Source organism: Physella acuta, unplaced genomic scaffold (assembly GCF_028476545.2).
Source record: "Physella acuta isolate Inbredline_101_S28 unplaced genomic scaffold, ASM2847654v3 ptg001058l, whole genome shotgun sequence".
Classification (NCBI taxonomy): Eukaryota; Metazoa; Mollusca; class Gastropoda; family Physidae; genus Physella; species Physella acuta.
This window is the reverse complement of record NW_026732575.1, coordinates 102737-126467: the sequence shown is the minus strand read 5'-3', so window position 1 is coordinate 126467 and position 23731 is coordinate 102737. Positions and strand designations below refer to the sequence as shown.

Here is a 23731-nt window from a genome sequence, read left to right as displayed (position 1 = left end):
TATCTCTTAAATATGCATAACATGCATAATAAAAGTACAACCAGGACCACATGAATGTATGCTTATATATAATGAACAACTTATTAAGGATTAAGTATCGTTAGACATAGAAAACTTTATAATGAATTTTTAGTGTTGCCCCTTTAAAAATAATTTACATTGCAATTGTATGCAACAATTGATGAAATGTATTGATGTAATTATTGGTAGTAAGCAGGTTCAAATACATGGACTAATAGAGAAAGGAGAAAAAAATCTTGTTGATATAGATTTGCCTTCATCAGTGAACAGCACGTCGTTAGAGAAATCTTTTTCGATATTTATTTTTATTAAAATTAGTACTTTCAAATAGTTTTAGTTATTTAATATAACGGAAGTCCACATTAATATAAAGCTATCATTGTACAATAAGTTTAATATTTACATAATAGCAAATTATTGGTAATATAAACTATACATTTGAACATTCTTGTAATGTTTGTAAATTCAGCAAAATAATTACTTCTATGAAAGTAATTGTAAATTCAGCTTATTTGACAAGTTTATTATGTATATTCACGGTCGTCGAAGTTTCATCTCAACTTGCTCCAGAGAATCGCCGTGCGTTGATATACTGTACCAGTTGATACCTTCACCATACACTTTATTAGCCCACACACCGTTTACGTTCACACTATGACATGCGTTATACCACCAGCCGCCTTTATATACCTCAGCACAGTTACTAGACCACCTATCGTTGTCTTTATCTAGAGTAGAAAAAGCCATTTCGTTGTGAGCACTAAAGTTGTCTGTAGAGTTGCCTGTCTTGAATGTAAACTTTATCCTATACAAATCTGCTTCATTTCCCACCGTCACATTACTGTACACCATGTAGTAGGATTTAACTTTATATTTCATGTCAAACCTCAGTTCACTGTAGCCCTGTAAATTAAAATAAAATATAATATATATGACAATCTTTGACTTCACAAATATAAAGCTTAAATGAGTAACCACACTATAATATTATAAGGTGGATAAGAAACGTGTGTATTTATTTTGAAAGCAAATTTGTTTTCTTTTGTTGAGGGGGGGGGGGGGGGGGGGGGGGGGGGGGGCGGGGGGGAGCCGGACTTTTTTACGAAAGACTTTTGTCCGAAGAAATATTTTTCCATATGCAACAAATGCTCAAATGGCCGTTTATTTGAAAATGCCCCATGTATAAACTGTTAATTTTAATTTTTTTTAATCTTCAATTATCATTCATATAACCGAAAATGATTTTTTATAGATTGTTTGTCTAGTTACAAAACATATACATATATATATACACACATATATATATATATATATATATATATATATATATATATATATATATATATATATATATATATATATATATGTATATATATATATATATATATATATATATATATATATATATATATATATATATATATATATATATATATATATATATATATAAATTATATATATATATATATATATATGTATATATATATATATATATTTATATATATGTATATATATATATATATATATATATATATATATATATATATATATATATATATATATATATATATATGGCGTAACCCAAAAACCTGTATACGCCTCTGTCCCTAGATACGACAAGAGAACCGAACAGCAGTCGCAAGATCGTCGTATACTAATTGTGGAAACATTGCTACAAATTTAAACTGAAATTGTCACGTACGTTTTGAGTGAGGTTTGAGATTATGTCATTTCCCAGCCAATAATCTCCAGCCAAAGATCCAAAACCATGTTTGTAGTCGCTCCAGATTCTGGTGAAATTTAAGTCACCCGAAATACGCCTCTGAAACAAACATGAAACACGATAGACATTATCTCATTATGTTGGACGAATGAACCCTTAAGAAAACCTACTATTTACACTTGAAATTTGCAACATCAACTTTTAATTATTAAAAAATGCTTCCGTTTTTTAGTTATTCATATTGTTAAATCCCTTAACCACTTGGGAACTTTTACCGGCGTTGTGTGAATTTAAAAACAAAGATCAACATATTCGAAATAAGATACTAAAGGGACACAATCACTAAAACATTAAAATTATTACCAAAAAAAATTGTAAAAGCAGACAAATATAATTATAATACATATTGATAACAGTACAGTAATATGAAAGTCATTACGATAGAAGTATCTAAAAAATAATAAAGACATTTTGATTTAAGCCAATCGAATAACTAACTATACAGAAGTATATCTAATATCAGCTGTATGAAAACACACAATTCATGATTCTCTAAAACAAACGAAAACCTTTTTGTTTTCGTGTACAATTTACGAATTTGACGTTGACAAATCGTACAAGAATTGGGAGACTTTCAAAGATACTTTAATGTAATAATTATAGCAAATACATTGTGGGCCTGGTAAAGTAGCATATAGTATATACTACAATTGCTCATAACTGTACAAATATTCGTATTGATTGCTACAACCTTACATAGATTAACTTTTAAAATAGATACAGTACCTGTACTACAATCCATCCTCCACCATCTGTTTTGGTGTCACACAACGCCATTTGGCCTTCATATAATTTAACAATAATATGTCCTGGGAGACTTGAGTTATTGTTCCTGACACACTAGATGAAACAAAAATTGAAAATGTCAATAGGTATAAAAGAAATTTAAAATGCGTTATTTCTATTTTATACAGTAACAAAATAATATGTTGTTTCAGTGAGAATTGTCGACAAAAAAATACTTATGTAGTTAATAATTTATAAAACATTTATGAAAATTAACATCATAGTTTGTTTTAATTTAAAAAAAATTGATTAAACCACCAAGTTTGATAAACACAGAATCCGAACACTTATAATTTCCTGTAAAATTAATTACCTGTTTCATAGATTTTAAAATCAATGGTTGATCGTTGTTTTTATCTGGCAATTCTTGTACAGTTTTATTGAAACCATCTTCTTCGTGTATCGTTGTGTTCATACTCTCTTCTGAGACAGTTTTCTTTAAAAGAAATTCCACCTTGTGTAATCTGATACTGAGTTGTTCTGTTTGGTTCTTTGTGTTGGCTAACATTGTTTGGATTGATTCGTTCAAAACAGCCGAATTATTTTTATTTAACTCGGTCTTTAAATTCAGCTTGTTTTCCATGATCTGTAATGTTTTGTTTACATCAAGAGTTAAATTCTTTAACTTATCATCCACCATGTCCTCGAATGTTGAAGAACTGATCTGTTTATAACTGTTATTTAACTCTGTATCTGTTGGACCAAAACTTCTGCCTGTGCTGAATTTATCGCCACCAGAATGTGACATCTGTAATGACATTGTCATGTCTGCACCTTTCAGTCTGTCTGGGTCTTCAAACGATTTGAGAAAATCGGCCATTGTGTCAACAGATTTAACATAGTCAGATGTTTTAGCTTTCAAATTCATCATTAGAAATGTGTCACGTGATTTTCTGGGTAAATTCTCCGTCTGTTTCCCAATTCTATTAATAGATCCTGTTGTATTCACATAATGTATTTCACATAGAAAAATGCCATCATTGCAGTCTGAATTATTTGAGAAAAAGATTTCCAATTCAGAAAATGTTTTCGATATTTTCCCATCTACTCTTGTTCCAGCCCTTTTGTAATCTTGAAGCTTTGAATCTGATTCTGAAATAGACGCCACCAAAATCTTCCCCTCTGGTTCAGTGATCCTATAGACTGACATGTTGACAAGAGCTGATATTTGAGTGTCTTCTCTTATGTTTTCTGTACACTGGAGTTGTGCACACACAAAATTCTTGCCGTGGTAAAAATATTCTCTGTTCATGTCAAATTTTAGTCCTGAAAAAAAACAAAAAATGTGTCCATATTTGAGTGCCAAATGTTCAAAATAATTCAGTGTCTGGTAACAACTCAGCTGGATTGTGAAGTCCTTGGTTCTTTGGACTAGAATTGAATATTTCAGTTACACGTTATATCATTTTGGCAATTAAGAATTTTCAAAATAAACCTCGCGGTTTCAAAAACAGCAGTAATTATTGCAATACATCAAAAAGGACGTTGGCTTATCGTTGCGCTTATAAGTTGCAAGAAGACTAAAGGCGCGATATTAATAAGAAATGTCGGTGTCTTTACAGGTAAGTAATCATTAAATGAAATTCTTAAAAGTAAAATGTATTCTAAATATTGATGCTGACCAGAGCAGATTTTTATAACTCAAAAATTGCTGTCAAGACTAGAATTTCTATTACAGCTGATACTAATGTCTGGAGCATTGACAAGGAGAACTACCACAGAAAGTACACTTAAGTTCCAGACATTCCTAAATGTAAGCTGGTAGAAAAGAAGAAGATAGTGGGAATACATTTGCCATATACCATCTTCAGTAAAGATCTAGAATAGCGGATGAACCAGCAAGCTGATTAAAATCTAGAATGGCATATGAAAAGATGGCGAAAGACTGTCCACAACGTCAGCATCAACATCAAAATAATTCTGTGACTGTTTTATGTGGATACGAATGTTCTTGCTTTTTATTTAATCTTTGAATTTAATTCGATATGTTATGTAACCAGAGGCGTAGCTAGAGGAGGGCAGGTGGGGCGAAAGCCCCGGTTGCCGACCCTAAGGGGGCGCCGACCCTAACTTGGCGCCAAACGAGTTAGAAGAAATAAATAAAGAGTTTATTATGAACTGCATTAATGAATAATGCTCTATTAAAAATCAGGAACCAAACTACTGCTTGGCTTTCTAGACTTATTAAAATGTTTTCTACATCTATTGTGTGCCTCCAAGATAAAAACTGTTACGGGACACCAAAATAAAAACTGTCACGGTTCAGTGACTAGTAAAGAGCGGCCTTCACCTTTCGTCAAATGTAAATAAATATACAAATGGGCGGGGATGCAAAATCGATATTTCGCCATAGAATGGGATCGCTACGCCTCTGCCTCTAACACATAACACTGTTTCATTAAAACAACGTAGAGTTTGAAATAAGTGTAGGCAGGTTGTATACTAAACGTTAACAAATAAAAACTTGCGATCACATGATCTTGAGATATACTTAAATTAATGTACTTTTTAAAATTATTTGAAATAAAAACTAAAAAGGTATACTTTTTATATATTCAGTAGTTACACAATTAATAAATATTTTCATTAATTTGTATAAATTTGAATTTTGTTAAATAACAACGTCAAAAACTTACCTGTGCTAGAAATAATATTGACAACGATGAACGTGAATAACACAGAGAGCATCATTTTGATAGTAATGGTTTATTCTATTAAAAAATAAAAAACAATCACCAAAATCTAAACTTCACTTCACGGCAAGGATCTAAACTAACGAAACAGAAATGCGGGCTGTTTTATACAGGGTTGTCTTGGATTCTTTGTTTGGCACCCTTACCCCACTGACGTCATTAATCTATGAGGTGGTAAATCGAATTTTATTAAAAATTGAGATTTCTGCAGTGTTTCTTACAGGTATCTGTTTGGGGTGTGGAGGAAAATCTACCCCCCCCCCCCCCCCACACACACACACCCCGGGAAAGAAATGGAATTTAAATAGAAAATATACACTTTTAACAGTGTCCGAAATTTTAGTTCGCCCCCCCCCCCCCTAAAATTTCAAGCGCCCCCCCCCCCCCTCTCGAAGAAAAAAGTCTTGAAGAAATACTGGATTTCTGTTACAAATTTTATAGGCTTCAAAGAGTCGAATACTGAAACAATTTGATAAGTTTATCGCAGACATGAGTTTTTCACTTTATCTAGCAATTTAAAATTGCTTTGAAATTGAAAAAGAAAACACTATGTTGTGAAACTAATCCGGCAAAACAGCTCTCGGCGATATATAAATAATAAAGGAGATAATAAAATTAAAGGCGGTGAAAATGGCGAGTGTGAAACCGGAAGACGGATATTCAAATCTATTAAAAGAAAGTGGGAAAACCACTTTAGATTAATATAGAGATATCATCATACAAACTTCAAACCTGTTTACATCGTTTAATAAAAATAAATGACTGGTGTAAAAGATTCTACATAAAGCACTTCTCTGCTTGGGGTTTGAGCACTGTAAATTAGTGACGTGTTTAAACCCGGAATACACTTTAAAAATATCTTTTTCCATACGATAAGAAGAATTTTATGTTCAGCTCATAAAGCCGCGGATATAAAGAAACTTATTTTTGTGTTGAGAATTTTTTTTTTTAAAACAAGAAATAAACTTCTAAAACTACAGTGGTAACTCGAAATACTGGTTTAATTTGTTACGTAACATTGCTCGTAAGTCGAATCGCTGGTATATCAAAGCAATTTTTTCTTCATTGAATTTAGTTGAAAAACCATTAATACGTTCCATTTGTATATTATACGTGTTTTTACTTTCTCGTAAAGGAAGCATACAGGAAGTATATTAAGCAAAAACTCGAAATCGAGATTTTCACAAAATCTCTACCTTTAACAACTCTCTGAGTCGTGAGTCGAAAACACTTTAATTTTGCAATTTTCTCGCTCTCCCTCTTGCTCTGTGACGTAGCATGAACACCGTTTACATACGATCAGGTAGGAATTGGTCTGCATGTCCACAGTGAGACAAAATAAAATTAGAGAGTGAGCTAACCATGATCGCTATGTTAACTTCGCATTGAGATGTTCGCTTGTCTCCCTTTGCAGTTTAAGTACTATATAAGGGAACAAACTCATTCATACAGTCAAGCATTATTCAAGTAGCGACCCTACAAGGCATATTCAGTGTTATTTAACAATGAGCACTTTACATTTGGACAATAACTGAACAACTTGAGATGTGTAAAATCGATTTGTGCCAACTGTCAATAACAAATCCAGGTACATTACATTTACCTCATGCCTCAACCCTAATTTAATTGTCACCCATTATGAATCTTAATGACATTTGAAGTTAAACAACATTATTGCGTAGCTAACAATATTTCGTTCCAATACTTTTAACAGTTTACATAATATTTTGTCTTTTATATTTTGTCGCTTCACAGGTACTTTTGTGATAAACAAAAATCAACACAGTTAAATTGGTTTGGAAATATTTTTTTTTAAAATTAGTTAATAGTTAATAGTAACCAAGTAATCGTGTCTTTTCCAATTTTTCTGGAGGTAAAGAGCTCAGCGACGTTTGATTGGCTGGGTCTTCGTGGTTAATCTTCGGTGATTTCCGTAGTTGTAGAATGTAGCGGATGGTTGCTTGGATGGTGCAAATGATAGACTGGCGAATAGAGAAAAAGTAATTACACTATCGAGGAAATGCAGATAAGAGCTGAAGAGACTTCTTCTTCTTCTTCGTCTTCTTCATTGTTCTTCTTCTTCGTTCTTAGTTTTAATTATTGTAAAATGGCTTTGCGCCATTTAGGCCATTGACTCCGATTTCAGTCTGCTTTTCTGTTTGGATTTTCTTCCACAGCCTTTGTCCAGCCACGAACAAACCACAAGGCAGCAGTTGTTTGATTTTGGAGTTGTCTCTTCTAGATGAATGGCTGACCTCGGATGTCGAGCCTCATCTGCCCGGGGGTTTAAACTCCGGACTTAATGGTTCAGGAACCATGAGCTCAACCGACCCGACCACGCCGACGAGAGACTCATTGATTTACAACGAACTTGAGTCCAGGAATCGAACTTTATTTTAAAAACTCAATACCATGACAGATCGTCCGAAAATTCGCCCGAAGTCAAACAGGTATGTGGATTAATAATGTAGCTAACATTATGATCAGCAGTCTTTATCTCCTCCGTCTCTAGACAGGTACCCATAACAGCTGAGCAGACACAGTAAAAATCTAGAGTCTGTCAAAAGTTTTACATTCTTTACGTTTTATCTGATAGGAAGAAGTTAGTCTTCTTACCCAAAAAACTCGAGTTCGGGTCCTTGGATAAAATCGTAGCACATCCCTGAGACGACGAGTACTGACCTCACTATCCAAAAAAAAGTGGGTGTACTCTGCTTCAGCTACACGGATGTTTTTTTTCTTTTGTTTTTTTTTTCTTTTAGACATAAACATCATGCACCTATTTATAAATTGCGTGTGGCTTTCTTTATCCACCATCTTTCTATTGAAAACTTGTTTTTTTTTTTAAATACATGCGGGTACATTGTAATAACTACAAAAAGCCCGGATTCATCTGGCCCCACATACCATCAGAAGAAATATCCCAGCGACGATGGTGGATCCGGTGTTGAACCCTACACTATCCGCCAGAGCGCCGCCTATGGTTGGACCAATGAACCCACTGCGGAAAAATTCAGTTAACATTGGAATTCGTTGCTTAGATATTCCAACAAATAATAATTTTTATTACAACCAAATTTACATTTGGATCTAAAAATTATTTTGCATTGCTAATATGGAATGAATTTAAATATAAATAAGAAGTTTGTATACAGGGCTAAATATTGTATTTCTCACCCTAAGTGAAAACTTGTTTGTTGAAGGCCATTTACATAGCCGTAAGTACTAAGGCTTTCAGGAAATCCCAATTCTCTGTTTAAAAAAAACGTAAAATAATGTTAACAATGAAAGTGTAAGCGATAAAAATATCGAGAGAAAATTACATATGCAAACTATTGGTTTTAAAGTTGACCTTTTGTATTTCTTACAATTCGAATTTTGAAAAATAAAAATTCTTTTTTTTTACAAATGTTGAAAATTTATATTTTAAATAGGAAAGCTAGATTTATACTTCAATTTACATACTTTCCCATCATAAAACAACTGAAAACAAAATTAGTTTTTAAAACTTATTGAAGGTTTTGCTTCTTTATATGAATTTTGTTTTTTAATAACACTTAAAGTTTACGGATATTTTAGTTCAAGTTAAATTGGTTTTCAACATCTTTATTAAAATTTTCATTTTATTTCAATGTACTATCACCAGACGATACATTACCTGGCCCCTTGGATAGAACACTTGACAGCTGGAACATAGGCCACACTCACAACTAGGCCGTACATAACTAGGCCCGTCACAACCAGCCATAGCTCGCTAAAAACAAACATAGGCTATATATATATATATATATATATATATATATATATATATATATATATATATATATATATATATAAATATATATATATATATATATATATTGTTAAATTTATATAACAATATATATATATATATATAATATATTAAATATATATATATATATATATATATATATATATATATATATATATATATATATATATATATTGTTATATACACATTTGTAACAGCTGCATGGTGATGCAATCATGTAAGAAAGGTAGGCTACGTGTGATTTATAAAAACTATTTTGAGCAATGACCTACTTTGGAAGAAAATGCCCTAGATCCGTTGGCCCAATTAATAAATATGCCACGGCGTTTAAAAAGTTGCCAATTATGAGGAGTAAGACACTTCTTTGCTGAAACTAAAAACAGATTATATTTTGAATGATTAAGTGAAGTTGGCACAGACATCAGTTTTAACTCGGCTGTTTAGATATGTTTGAAACAAACAAAATCGGACTTTATGAAGTCGTTGAATTGTGTATATGCATACTATTGCCGCCTACATGCTTTTTTAAAGGACATTTTGCCTATGAAGAGGGGGGGGGGGGATTTCCGAAGGAAAGGAGCGATTATAAGATTTTTTTTTTAGAATTTATTTTTAGATAACCAGGCTGTCTATGAGGGCGATGAAGTAGATCTCATCTGTTTCTGTGAACTCGGCACATATAAATGGTTAGCATTGTCTACACCATACACAGCCGTCTTTACTTTCATTAACAGGAGTCAGGTACGCTTCAGAGCTGGGTTGACTCGAACGTCTTTTTTTGTCCAGGGAGGTAGGAGGGGGAGTGGCGGAAGTACTATATCTGAGAAGAATATCCCCGAGACAGAGTTCTGCTGGAGGGAGGCTTTACAACAATGAGAATAATACGGCTCAGGCCATGCTCGAGAATAATAACATGGTTCTTCTCTTCTTTAAAAGTCCCAGACCTTCAGTTTTATGAATAGCCTACCCCTAACCTTGAGTGATATGAATAGCCTAACCCTAACCTTTAGTTATATAAATAGCTTACCCCTAACCTTCAGTTTTATAAATAGCCTACCCCTAACCTTCAGTTTTATAAATAGCCTACCCCTAACCTTGAGTTATATGAATAGCCTACCCCTAACCTTCAGTTTTATAAATAGCCTACCCCTAACCTTTAGTTATATAAATAGCCTACCCCTAACCTTTAGTTATATAAATAGCCTACCCCTAACCTTTAGTTATATAAATAGCCTACCCCTAACCTTTAGTTATATAAATAGCCTACCCCTAACATTGAGTTATATAAATAGCCTACCCCTAACCTTTAGTTTATAAATAGCCAACCCCTAACCTTGAGTTATATAAATAGCCAACCCCTAACCTTGAGTTATATAAATAGCCTACCCCTAACCTTTAGTTATATAAATAGCCTACCCCTAACCTTTAGTTATATAAATAGCCTACCCCTAACCTTGAGTTATATAAATAGCCTACCCCTAACCTTGAGTTATATAAATAGCCTACCCCTAACCTTGAGTTATATTGAAAAAAAGTACCTACATATCGGTCACTGACCCAACCCCAGAGGGGGGAGGTGAGGGCGTAGATTCCGGGGACGACAGCAAACAAGAGACTGGAGATTAGTGGAGATACTCCAAACTAGATATTGAATAAATAAAAATAGATACTCCAAACTAGATATTGAATAAATAAAAATAGATACTCCAAACTAGATATTGAATAAATAAAAATAGATACTCCAAACTAGATATTGAATACATAAAAATAGATACTCCAAACTAGATATTGCAAAAATAAAAATAGACACTCCAAACTAGATATTGAATACATAAAAATAGATACTCCAAACTAGATATTGAATAAATAAAAATAGATACTCCAAACTAGATATTGAATAAATAAAAATAGATACTCCAAACTAGATATTGAATAAATAAAAATAGATACTCCAAACTAGATATTGAATAAATAAAAATAGATACTCCAAACTAGATATTGAATAAATAAAAATAGATACTCCAAACTAGATATTGAATAAATAAAAATAGATACTCCAAACTTGATATTAAATAAATAAAAATATATACTCCAAACTAGATATTAAATAAATAAAAATATATACTCCAAACTAGATATTGAATAAATAAAAATAGATACTCCAAACTAGATATAGAATAAATAAAAATAGATACTCCAAACTAGACATTGAATAAATAAAAATAGATACTCCAAACTAGATATTGAATTAAAAAAAATAGATACTCCAAACTAGATATTGCAAAAATAAAAATAGACACTCCAAACTAGATATTGCAAAAATAAAAATAGACACTCCAAACTAGATATTGCAAAAATAAAAATAGACACTCTAAACTAGATATTGAAAAAATAAAAATAGATACTCCAAACTAGATATTGAATAAATAAAAATAGATACTCCAAACTAGATATTGCAAAAATAAAAATAGACACTCCAAACTAGATATTGCAAAAATATAAATAGACACTCCAAACTAGATATTGAACAAATTAAAATAGATACTCCAAACTAGATATTGAATACATAAAAATAGATACTCCAAACTAGATATTGAATAAATAAAAATAGATACTCCAAACTAGGTATTAAACAAAAAAATAGATACTCCAAACTAGATATAGAACAAAGAAATAAAAACAGATACTCCAAACTAGATTTTGTAAACAAAAAAGATACTGCTAAATAGATTTTGTACAAATAAAACATAGATACTCCGAACTAGATATTTTGTAGAAATTAAAATAAAACAAATGTTTACAAAGAAACGAAACAAAGAGGTACATCACAAGTGGCATAAAATAAAAGGGGAAGGGGAGATACAGTGTTTTCTATATCGTGCTACAAACACTTCTAGCACGTGGTTGCGTGAGCCACCTGTTGCACGTGTTTGGTGAGTACAGGGTCGATGAACGTGAAGCCAATAGATGACGCCATCACGGTCAATGCACCCAGCCACACCAGGCTGCTCCTTAGGAGGGCAAGCACGGACTTGTGTTCCTCGACCTTGACCTCTGTTAGAATATTCAGTCATAGATCTTTTAAACATTCGTTATACGTTCGAACATGTAAGCATACATCTTAACAATATTGTAAACGAGCCGACCCGCAGCGTATCATACGCCGCTATTTAGTTGTTTTATGATCTACTTTTCAGTAATTCATAATTTGTGAATTCGACAGTACCAATGCTGCCACTGAAAATATTTGCTTTAAAACACTACCCCCCCTTTCCCCTAACCCCGACACTACACCCCCCCCCCCCCCCGTGAAAGCAGCCTCCTCTTAGTTATTTCTTAGTTACCTCCTGTACGTTTAAAATCGAACTAAATTATCTGCCCCTAATAGAAACCCGGCTCTACGGCTCTACGATTTGTAAACATTTAGCTTTGTAAACATTTAGTGTGACCACAGCTCACCAGACCATGTGGGGTGGGGTGGGGTGGGGGTGGTAGTGATAGTGATAGAGAGAAAGAGAGGGGACTGCAAGGAGGCGCTTGCAGCTTGTTTTCTAACGGCTCCCAGAAGAGAATAATATATAGATAGATAAAACATGGATCATTAAAACAATGTATGTATTTCATCTTATATATATATATATATATATATATATATATATATATATATATATATATATATATATATATATATATATATATATATACTTAAACTATGGCGTTGTTTGCAAATATAATTATAAACTTTCAATCATTGGCTCTACTATGACATTTCTACATACATCTTTACAACATATCCCTTTCTTCTATTTCTTCTTTAAATTCTTAATATAATTGCAATATTGATGGGGATTCCCTCAAACATAGATTTGTACACAATGTACACAATTTTAGAACATAAAGTAAACGTAGACCTTTACAATATGGTCTATAAAGAACCAGCGGCGTCGCTGCGCACATTGTTTTACGAAAAAAAAATTGTATTAAAAATGCATACTAATTATCAACAGAAATAAATTAGAGTCTAAATCTATAATTAAATTTGATCTATCTTCAATGCGAGCAAAGTTATAGAGTTTCGAAAATGTGTTAATTTTTACACCTTTTCGTGGTTTCCATGGCAACCTGAACTGCTAGAGGCGATTTTATTCAAATTTTGTCGATGGTACAAAAACTACCAACATTTGGATTTATTAAACATTATGAGACGTTAAATACAGACCTTTTTTTTATCTGTGGTGTCTAACTTTTACAATGGCAATGACGAAAGATGAACAAAATAATCTTTAAAAAATATGGCCATGGCATTATCATCAGTGCAAAGAAAAAATCTTTAAACGATGGCCATGATAGAAAGTATGAAAACTTTAAAACTATGGTCATGATCGAAGTAAAAATACACATTTTTCCAGTTCCCCTGTTTTATCATTTAAATATTGGTCATCTAGATACTATGAAACCGACAAGGCATACGTTAAAAACAGCTGCTTGATACAACTTGACTACGTAGATATGTATATGCGAACTTTGGGTAACAATTAGAGGCATACAAAAGGTTACCCAGCAAATAAATTAATAAAGCATTTCATTACTTTTTATAATCTCCATAACTATATTCAAAACATGTTACAAATCCCTTTAATCCTCAGGTTATTGATAATGCCATTGACTTAAACGGCGTATAATTAATTTGTGAATAATTGCGTGCATCTGTGGGTGACATTGATCGGTGAACGCACGTGTCATTATCACGTGGGGCCTGCTCGCTCCACATTTATTTTTAGAAGTTTTAATTACTACACGAGCTTAATAACTAAATTGACAGGTTGATGTATATAGATATATAGTTATTTAAGTTAGCCAAAAAGTCGTACCTTCTGTGCTATGATCAGGCTATAAATAGCTCCATCAAATCAAATCACTAACTTACTTAATTACATTAAATTTAAATTCGTCATAACTCTTTATCAAATCACCAACTTTAATTAAGTTTAACCAAAATTCGTCATTACTCTTTATTATATCACCAACTTTAATTAAGTTAAACCAAAATTCGTCATTACTCTTTATCAAATCACCAACTTTAATTAAGTTAAACCAAAATTCGTCATTACTCTTTATCAAATCACCAACTTTAATTAAGTTAAACCAAAATTCGTCATTACTCTTTATTATATCACCAACTTTAATTAAGTTAAACCAAAGTTCGTCATTACTCTTTATCAAATCACCAACTTTAATTAAGTCAAATCAAAATTCGTCATAACTCTTTATCAAGTCGTCCATCGTAAGTTAATACATTCACATAAATCACAAATCTGCAAAAAACTAAAACCAAGTGTCAAACTTTTACCCCTAACCCAACACCACCTTTGCACTTACGACATGTAGGCCTATACTGTATATAATCAGATATATATTTGTTTCGATATTTGGACGCCCATGATCCAAATACGGTCCGTGAAACTAGTTTGTAATTCGCCGAGAATCATCTTAAGTTTGTTGGTAACTGTCACAATACCTTAGAGCAGGGGTTCCCAACCCCGTGCCCGCGGGCGCCATGGCGCCCGCCGAACGATTCGTATGTGCCCGCCTCTCACTATTCGACAGAGACAGAATTTTTTTTCATAAACATTATTGAAAGGTTGAAGGGGATGGAAATCAAACGTTTGAGGAGGGGGGTGCAAATCGAAAATTTGAGGGGGGGGGGGGTGCAAATCGAAAATTTGAGGGGGGGGGGGTGCAAATCGAAAATTTGAGGGGGGGGGTGCAAATCCCCGGGTGACGGGAAGGGTCGCTACGCCTCTGGAAGGAGTTTGTCGATTTAAAATAGGTGGTGCCCGCCACCCTACCGATATTTTAAAATGTGCTCTAGAGTAAAAAAAGGTTGGGAACCCCTGCCTTAAAGCAACATTTACTTAAATGTTTTTTTTAGTTTGGTAATATTCGTCGTATCTTAATGTAATTTTATCTAGCTAAAAGTTCATGGATAATGATATCAATATTCAACGTTTTTTTAGAAAGATGGATCATGACGTCAACGTGTCAGAGAAAGATGAACTATGACGTCAACATTCAAGATGTTAGAGAAAGATTGATCATGACGTCGAAAATAAAGACGTTAGAGAATCCTTGATCATGATGCCAACAATCAATGTGTAATAGATCATGAAGTCAACTTATCAAAGAAAGATGGATTATGTCGTCAACATTCAATGTGTTAAAGTAAAAGATGGATCATGAAGTCAACATTCAATGTGTTAAAGAAAAAGATGAATCATGAAGTCAACATTCAATGTGTTAAAGTAAAAGATGGATTATGACGTCAACATTCAATGTGTTAAAGTAAAAGATGGATTATGACGTCAACATTCAATGTGTTAAAGAAAAAGATGGATCATGAAGTCAACATTCAAATTGTTAAAGTAAAAGATGCATGATGAAGTCAACATTCAATGTGTTAAAGAAAAAGATGCATCATGAAGTCAACATTCAATGTGTTAAAGTAAAAGATGGATTATGACGTCAACATTCAATGTGTTAAAGTAAAAGATGGATTATGACGTCAACATTCAATGTGTTAAAGTAAAAGATGGATTATGACGTCAACATTCAATGTGTTAAAGAAAAAGATGGATCATGAAGTCAACATTCAATGTGTTAAAGAAAAAGATGGATCATGAAGTCAACATTCAATGTGTTAAAGAAAAAGATGGATCATGAAGTCAACATTCAATGTGTTAAAGAAAAAGATGGATCATGAAGTAAACATTCAATGTGTTAAAGTCAAAGATGCATCATGAAGTCAAAATTCAAATTGTTAAAGTAAAAGATGCATCATGAAGTCAACATTCAAATTGTTAAAGTAAAAGATGCATCATGAAGTCAACATTCAAATTGTTAAAGTAAAAGATGGATCAAGACGTCAGAGTATCCGAGAAAAGTTTATCATAACGTCAGCATGACAATTATTAATCGTGACGTCAACATGTCAGAGAAAGAATGATCAAGATTTCAAGCTGTGTGAGCAGATTATTAATGAAGACGTCAACGTTTAACAGGCTAAAGAAAGGTGAATCATGACGTCAGTACTTACCATGTTGTGGAGGTAGTGTGATAAATATGATGACCCCCGCCAATAAAATAGCGGCACCAACGGCCCAGAAGGGTAAGCCAAAACCTCCAAGCTGAAAATAAAATTGGAACCTTTTTAAAACAAATAGATAACTTATGTATTTAATAAAAACCTTTTGTAAAAGTAAAGTAAAAGTAAAGTATCCAGAGATTCTTCCAGGCATCTCTTCGAAGAAAGTCTACCGCCCTTACCCCCCCCCCCCCCCATCCCCGCCATCGAAATTGAATTTATATAGGAAATATATACTTTTCCCTAAGCTGCAAATCGTCACAAAAGGCGACCCCCCCACCTCACCTTCACAAAGTATTGGTAGGTATGCAATGTCTTCATTAACGACTTCTAACAATAGCAGCACATATCCTTACTTCCATCATTTTCTTACATCCTGGATCCACAGAAATGTTTATAAAAATCACCATTGTATTTAAATACATTTAACTAAGGCCTCACCTCATAGAGCAGACCTCCGATGGTTGGACCAATCATCAGTCCAATGCAGTAAAATGCGGCCAATATGGCCTGCAAAATGTTACACACACACATATATATATATATATATATATATATATATATATATATATATATATATATATATATATATATATATATATATTTATATATATATATATATATATATATATATATATATATATATATATACATACATGCATACGTTTATATATATATATATATATATATATATATATATATATATATATATATATATATATATATATATATATATATATATATATATATATGCATTCTATTGTGTAAAGGGTGATTTCTTCATAAAAGTCGACTTTAAAAATTAAAAAGTAACTTCAGCTTGAGTATGACCAAACTTAAATTCAGTTGTAAATTACAAAAAAATTAATTAAGTTACTAATTTCAAAAACATAAGTTGAGTAGAAAAATAATCAAAATATAATTAGAGTTAAAAATGTATCAAAACAAAAGTTGTTGTTTTTTTCAAAATGGACCAAAACATAAATTGAGTTACAATTTTGACCAAAACAATAAAATAAATTAAGTTTCAAATTAACTAACACAAAAATTTACTTACAAATTAACCATCATAGAATCTGTGTCAGAAATAAAGCTGAACTCACCACAACAGTGCTGACGTTATCAGGAAACTGGCATGACGCTATAGAGCTGCTGGATATGACGACCCCTAGGGCACCCAGAGCCTCGACCACGCGAACAATGAAGGAGAGGACGATGAAGGGAGTGCCAGACGGGCATTTGTCCAGCACCCTGGTGTGAGAGATGTTTGTGACAGAAATATGTGTGAGTGTCAGTGACACGTCGTTAGAAATGTGTGTGTGAGAAATGTGTGTGTGAGAGAAATGTGTGTGTTAGTGACAAATTTGTTATAGCCTTGTCATTTATAAAACTTTAACTCCCATAACAAAAGAGCAGATAAGCAGAGAGCGTTTATTTGACACTGCTCTTTACTATTATTAAAGCACCTCCGATTTATATATATACTAGAATACCCGTCATCCGTTGGATAACTGTGGGTTTCGGGGGTCATCCATCAAAAAACATCATTTCTGTCACTCAGAGGCATAGCGACCCTTCCCGGCGCCCGGGGACAAAGTTTTCGATTTGAACCCCCCCCTCAAACTTTTGATGTGCAATTCCCCCCCCCCCCCCCCACTCAAACTTTCGATTTGAACCCCCCTCAACCTATCAATTTATTTTTCCAAACCATTTTGGCGCCCCAACATATGTCCCCCCCCCTTCCCCCCTCCACCTCCCCACCCCCGCCTCCCCTTCCCCCCCGCCTCCCCTCCCCACCCCCCGCCTCCCCTCCCCTACCGTCCCCCCCCCCCCTCCTCGGTACGCTACTGCAGTGTCACTTATCGTCACAAAAAACAGACCCCACATTCAAATATATGTTTTTTATCTTTTAAAAACACCGAAAACACCGATTTCGGACTATCCCTTCATAAACTGACGTCACAGGTGACCTACTCAACTCTACTTCACCTGCCCAGTGTCCTGCCAAGTCTCAGACAACATGTTTTTATCGTTTAAAAAACAATTCCAGCCGAGCATGTATCTGACCACACTATCCTTTCATATGCTTAGGACAAAGAAACAGATGAACTCTACTTCACCTGCCCTGTATCTTGCCAAGTTCAGATAGGCAACGTTATCATTCACATCTAAAAAAAAAATTGAAAAAAAAAATTTCATTGACATATTGGTCTAGAACCCGTGCCTCCTGCATGAGAGCTGACTACGCTACCATTTTAGCTATTTACTCGTGACGTCACAAGTGAATTTTTATACTATACTATGTGTCTCCTTATGCAACTTGATTTACGCGTATAGATTCTAGATCTAGATCTAAAAATAAGTCTAGTAGTACTAACTTTCAAATTAAATTTTATCTTAAATAAGCCAAACAAAGATTTATATAAAATAATTAAGGCCTGAAATAGATTCTAGATGTAGAATTTACATTGAATCTAGTGACCTACATCTAGGCTAGATCTAGATCTAGATCTAGGCTAGATTCATAAATTTCCTTCGATAGCTGATCTTTAGATCTAGAGAAATTTATCGTAAAACTAAATGAAAAAGACAGTTGAAAATTGATATAAGTGTTGGAACGTAATAAATACAGCAAAAGGACGTATTGTTTAAGTTATAGCCGGCAGAAAATTAGCTTTGTAACGCGTTAAACTTTTGAATGGGCCACAAAGTCTATGATGGGGTCCGCCATTTTTATTGTACCAAAAATGTAAACACATCAAGGGACGTCACTATCCCCACAAAGTTTATTCAAAGTATTAACATTTTTAAAAAAATACGGTTAATTTAACTATGAATAAATCAATAAATTAATTAACGTCTTTAAATAAATTTGTGATCAACAGTTTGTCTGCATTAAAAAATTATTCTCTACCTGCATACTATTTTACAGCTTTCCAGATAGAGTGGAACATATCACAATAGTCAATCAGGCAAACAAAAAAATAAATATTCAAACATGTAAACAAACTTGACTTTTAGTAGTATATAGATATATATATATATATATATATATATATATATATATATATATATATATATATATATATAATATTTAGGGGATAAAAAAGAAAGTAGATACAAACTTACCTCTAAATCTACATAACAAAAAAGACTTACCCGAATAACAGAGAGCTGCAACCAGCCAAACCAAGCCCCGCCACACACACAAACTTAGCACCTAAAATTGTCAACTGTGGAATGCAATACAACTTTACTCACAGTGATTAGAAATGCTGGCACCCCTCCCCCACCCCACGGTCGACCCCCACCTCGCCAAAACCTGTATCATCTACGCCTTAAATATGTTCATATATATATATATATATATATTATATATATATATATATATATATATATATATATATGTATATATATATATATATATATATATACATATATATTCTATAATGTAAAAACCAAGCATGTCTATGTTGTGGTTTGAACTTGAAACTACTTACTTAATAAGAAAGTGTCATACTTACCATGCCACCTATGATAGGACTGGCGCAGAAACTAACAATAGAGAACACAGAGAACACAAGTCCTATGATGGTCTGTGACACGCCTTTCTTCTCAGCCTACATGGAAGACACAGTGAAGACTACATTACTACACAAATTACATTACTACACACAGAAAAATTTGCTATACATTGACTAAATTACTACACAGACTACATTACTACACAGACATTACTACACAGACTACATTACTACACAGACATTACTACACAGAATACATTACTACACAGACATTACTACACAGACTACATTACTACACAGACATTACTACACAGACTACATTACTACACAGACATTACTACACAGACATTACTACACAGACATTACTACACAGACTACATTACTACACAGACTACATTACTACACAGACTACATTACTACACAGACATTACTACACAGACTACATTACTACACAGACATTACTACACAGACATTACTACACAGACTACATTACTACACAGACTACATTACTACACAGACTACATTACTACACAGACTACATTACTACACAGACATTACTACACAGACTACATTACTACACAGACTACATTACTACACAGACTGCATTACTACATAGACTACATTACTAGATAGACTACATTACTAGATAGACTACATTACTACACAGACTACATTACTACATAGACTACATTACTAGACAGACTACATTACTACACAGACTACATTACTACACATAAAACATTACTACATCTACTACATTACTACACAGACTACATTACTACACAGATTACATTACTAGACATACTACTACACAGACTACATTACTACGCACACAACTTTACTATACATTGAATATACTACACACACACAACGTTACTATACATTGACTACACTACACACACACACACACACACAACTTTACTATACATTGACTATACTACACACACATACACTCCACACTACCTTCCCTCACTCACCTCCAATGGATAAAACGGTGCCAACAAGGAATACCCTGACCCACACGAAAAAACCGACAAAGCTAACATAATAAACAATCTCTTGTTGTTTCCTGACATCTTTAGAAAATTCAACTTTTTTTCTTCCTTCTCCTCTTCATTCCCTCCCAGGATTGTTTGTCCATTAGTGAGTTGGGTTGTCTGCTCCAATTGTTTATCATTATCACACGTAGAAACTGACATAGTCCTTGAAATGTTGCTAACAAACTAAGATAAGATTTAAAGTACCACTGTATCTATATCCTCTGTGTTGAAAATTATTATCTTTTTGTCGATGGCTACAAAAAAAAAATATTTAAAAAAAGTTAAATAGTATGCACAAAAAATTGCCGTTAGTGGTAGATAAGTTATACTCTAATATAAATGACAAATTAATGAAGATTCATCACGTTATACAAATGGATGTGCTCATTATACAACACCTTTCAATATGCCTTATCCCTTTATTCCATTGAATTAATTTTTGAATTAATTTTTTGAAAGGTATTTGAGCAGAAAAAACCTTAATGATAAACGTTTGTAGCATATTTGCTACATCATACAATTGTGGGAATCGTCGTTGAGTCCATCCAGCTCTGATAAGTACTTGACTCACGTTAGGGAAAGTACAGGCGACTATGCGTATTGCTGAAAACACTATCACTTCGTATGCTACAGTCAAACAAACAAGTGAACTCTACTGATGCTACTTCATCTAACTCATAGACCGTAAAGTTCGAAAGGTTAAAAAAAAAGGTTTAAAAAGAGTTAAATGTAGAAGGGAAGAAATGTAAATCAACTATTTATGGAACTTGATGATTATTGATTTTAGTAGAATAAAAAAGGTTTCTCGCGTTTGGAGTATTTGAAACTCCATTACAAGACAAACACTGAATTTATGTAACTATACATCTATCGATAGACAGACAATGATTTAAAGTAACTATACGTCCAGCGAGCGATGCGACAGACATTTATTTATATAAACGTAACGTCCAGCGATTTTGATATAATAAAATAAAATGTACCCCCTGACATAAGTCCAAAATTAAGCGCGTAATGCTTCTATCTAATCTAGACCTATACAAATGTGGATACCTAACTTCATGTAGGTAAAAACTGTATAACTGTAAAACAACATTCTTCATTTTAAAAATAACTTATGATTTTATGCATCACTTAGCTGTAAACCATATTTGATTAGGCCTGCTAATAGGTTGAATAAGCGATATGAAACTTGTATCAGTCTACACACGTTGCAGTTTTTCCTTAGTGGGCGAAAACGGCTAGTTATTTTAATAATTAACACGTGATCTGATTTTAGAGCAACAAAAGAAAAATAAATAAAGTGATTTAAGAAAACATTAACATAGTTAATTGGCGGAAATAAACCAAAGGTTTATATAAAAAAATATTAACCAACATAAATGTAAATAACCATACGATCGATGAATGTTTATAAAATTAAACAGTTAGCTGATATGATTTAAATAAATAAAATGTTAACAAATATGAAACTACTCACATATTATGATGAACAACACACTGAAACGCAAAAAAAAAAAAATTACTGCGAAGTTTTTGACATCTTTAAAGCGTACTGTGTTGGCCACTAACTCTCACTGCTTATCTCATTATCCCCCCCCCCCCCCCACACCTCCCATCCGACCCCCCCCCCCCCCCTTGTGCCTTCACTCACCAAATGTGTATGGCTCAGTCAAAACTAATTAAATTCATAACTGATGACAGCAGAACAAAATCAAGAGACACGGGATGTGTAGGCCTATATGGTTCAAACAAAACTAATAAAATTCATAACTGATGACAGTAGAATAAAATCGGGAGACACGTGACTACTAGAGAGGTGAGTCGGAGAACGAACAGCTTGATCCAGCTTTATAAAGTGTCGTTTGAAGATTGACAGGTTTATTTATGTCATTATAGTTGGGAGTTCTGGCAGGTGAATTTGTATAATCAGCGTTAGGACTGTTGAGTGTTGAATATTGCATTTGCGTCATTATCGTTGGGACTAAATGGCGTACTTTAACTATCATCGTTTTGACTGTAGATAGATGTATTTGTGACATCATCGTTTGGGGCAAGTTTTCTCTTTTCAATGAATGTAAAAATAATTTTCTTATCGAGTTTATGTTTGGTTCTTTTTTTTTTTTTTTTTTTTTCTATATTTTTTTAAATCTGAATGTTTTTAACGTTGAAATCAAAACTTTTTTCTTTCTATAATTTATAAACACAAAAATATGAGATTTTTCAACCATCAAAAAATAAACCCTGACACAAACGCATAAGCTTTAAGATGCGATCTGTAGCCGTCATCGCTTCATGCCAGGCAGTGTTGATTTAAAGCAGGGGTCTCCAAACTACGGCCCGCGGGCCGGATGCGGCCCGCGAGGTCCTCTCATCCGGCCCGCGGAGACCTTTTTGTCCAAGAAAAAATCGTTTGTTGGTGATAGCTGAGGAACTTTACCCAGAAAAATCAAAGACATGCCAGGAAGAAACTGGCCCCCGAACTGAACTTTAATAGTCAATGCGGCCCTCGGGCTGAAAAGTTTGGAGACCCCTGATTTAAAGTGATAAAATAATAAAACGTGTTTTGCTATGTATTTAAACACGTCTGTTTTTGATTGACGGCGCTTAAAAAAACACGACAAAAGAGTAAGTTACATCAGATTAGCTTAGGCCCTATTTGTCAGATCTGCATATGTTAGCCTATGTGGACTGATGGACATATAAATATAATACCAAAGTTAGGCTACATATCTATTATAATCTTGCGTTTTCAATCGGAGTCAATGAATGGCGCATAACCAGTTGACACGTAATCCTTAAATGCGATGGAAGCATGGTCGAGTCGGCAAAGCTCATGGTTGATACATTCGAGCAAAAAAGTCTCGAGTTCAAACCCTCTGGCAGATAAGGCTCGATCCCTCCCAACACTAAAAATTAAGAACGAAGAAGAAGAAGAATTGGATCCAAC

At 33.4% G+C, this 23731-nt stretch overlaps 3 protein-coding genes across 3 annotated transcripts; all 3 read right to left on the bottom strand.

The window, feature by feature from the left end:
• Positions 1 to 2378: 2378 nt before the first annotated feature.
• LOC131955189 (uncharacterized) lies at positions 2379 to 5358 on the bottom strand. Its single transcript, XM_059319208.1, has 4 exons — positions 5227 to 5358; positions 2904 to 3856; positions 2531 to 2644; positions 2379 to 2423 (listed from the first exon to the last, which is right to left on the bottom strand). Exons 1-4 carry the CDS (start codon positions 5279 to 5281, stop codon positions 2379 to 2381), a joined length of 1167 nt encoding a protein of 388 aa, XP_059175191.1. The 5' UTR covers positions 5282 to 5358.
• Positions 5359 to 7111: 1753 nt separating this feature from the next.
• LOC131955183 (MFS-type transporter SLC18B1-like) lies at positions 7112 to 12125 on the bottom strand. The gene is made up of 7 exons (XM_059319195.1): positions 11994 to 12125; positions 10619 to 10717; positions 9349 to 9449; positions 8942 to 9037; positions 8461 to 8535; positions 8191 to 8284; positions 7112 to 7265 (listed from the first exon to the last, which is right to left on the bottom strand). Exons 1-7 carry the CDS (start codon positions 12051 to 12053, stop codon positions 7113 to 7115), a joined length of 678 nt encoding a protein of 225 aa, XP_059175178.1. The 5' UTR covers positions 12054 to 12125; the 3' UTR covers position 7112.
• A 4033-nt stretch (positions 12126 to 16158) lies between these two features.
• Positions 16159 to 21029, bottom strand: LOC131955188 (MFS-type transporter SLC18B1-like). The gene is made up of 6 exons (XM_059319207.1): positions 20719 to 21029; positions 19742 to 19837; positions 19377 to 19450; positions 17321 to 17468; positions 16659 to 16727; positions 16159 to 16260 (listed from the first exon to the last, which is right to left on the bottom strand). The coding sequence occupies exons 1-6, from the start codon at positions 20938 to 20940 to the stop codon at positions 16159 to 16161; spliced, it is 711 nt and encodes a 236-aa protein (XP_059175190.1). The 5' UTR covers positions 20941 to 21029.
• Positions 21030 to 23731: the final 2702 nt, after the last annotated feature.

Bases quoted from the DNA above. Each gene is read 5' to 3' on its own strand.
- LOC131955183 (XM_059319195.1), bottom strand. From the start codon at position 12,053: ATGGCGTCATCTATTGGCTTCACGTTCATCGACCCTGTACTCACCAAA. The intron at 9,450-10,618 runs GTAGGTACTTTT...ATCTGTTTTTAG, and splicing joins GTTGGGTCAGTGACCGATAT to TTTCAGCAAAGAAGTGTCTT. The intron at 7,266-8,190 runs GTATGTGGGGCC...TCTATTCGCCAG, and splicing joins CTGGGATATTTCTTCTGATG to TCTATCATTTGCACCATCCA.
- LOC131955188 (XM_059319207.1), bottom strand. From the start codon at position 20,940: ATGTCAGTTTCTACGTGTGATAATGATAAACAATTGGAGCAGACAACC. The intron at 19,451-19,741 runs GTAAGTATGACA...TGCATTCCACAG, and splicing joins GTCCTATCATAGGTGGCATG to TTGACAATTTTAGGTGCTAA. The intron at 16,261-16,658 runs GTGAGGCCTTAG...TTTTATTTTCAG, and splicing joins TCGGAGGTCTGCTCTATGAG to CTTGGAGGTTTTGGCTTACC.
- LOC131955189 (XM_059319208.1), bottom strand. From the start codon at position 5,281: ATGATGCTCTCTGTGTTATTCACGTTCATCGTTGTCAATATTATTTCT. The intron at 3,857-5,226 runs GTAAGTTTTTGA...GTTTTTTTTCAG, and splicing joins CAATATTATTTCTAGCACAG to GACTAAAATTTGACATGAAC. The intron at 2,424-2,530 runs GTACTGTATCTA...CTACTTTACCAG, and splicing joins GAGGATGGATTGTAGTACAG to GCCCACAATGTATTTGCTAT.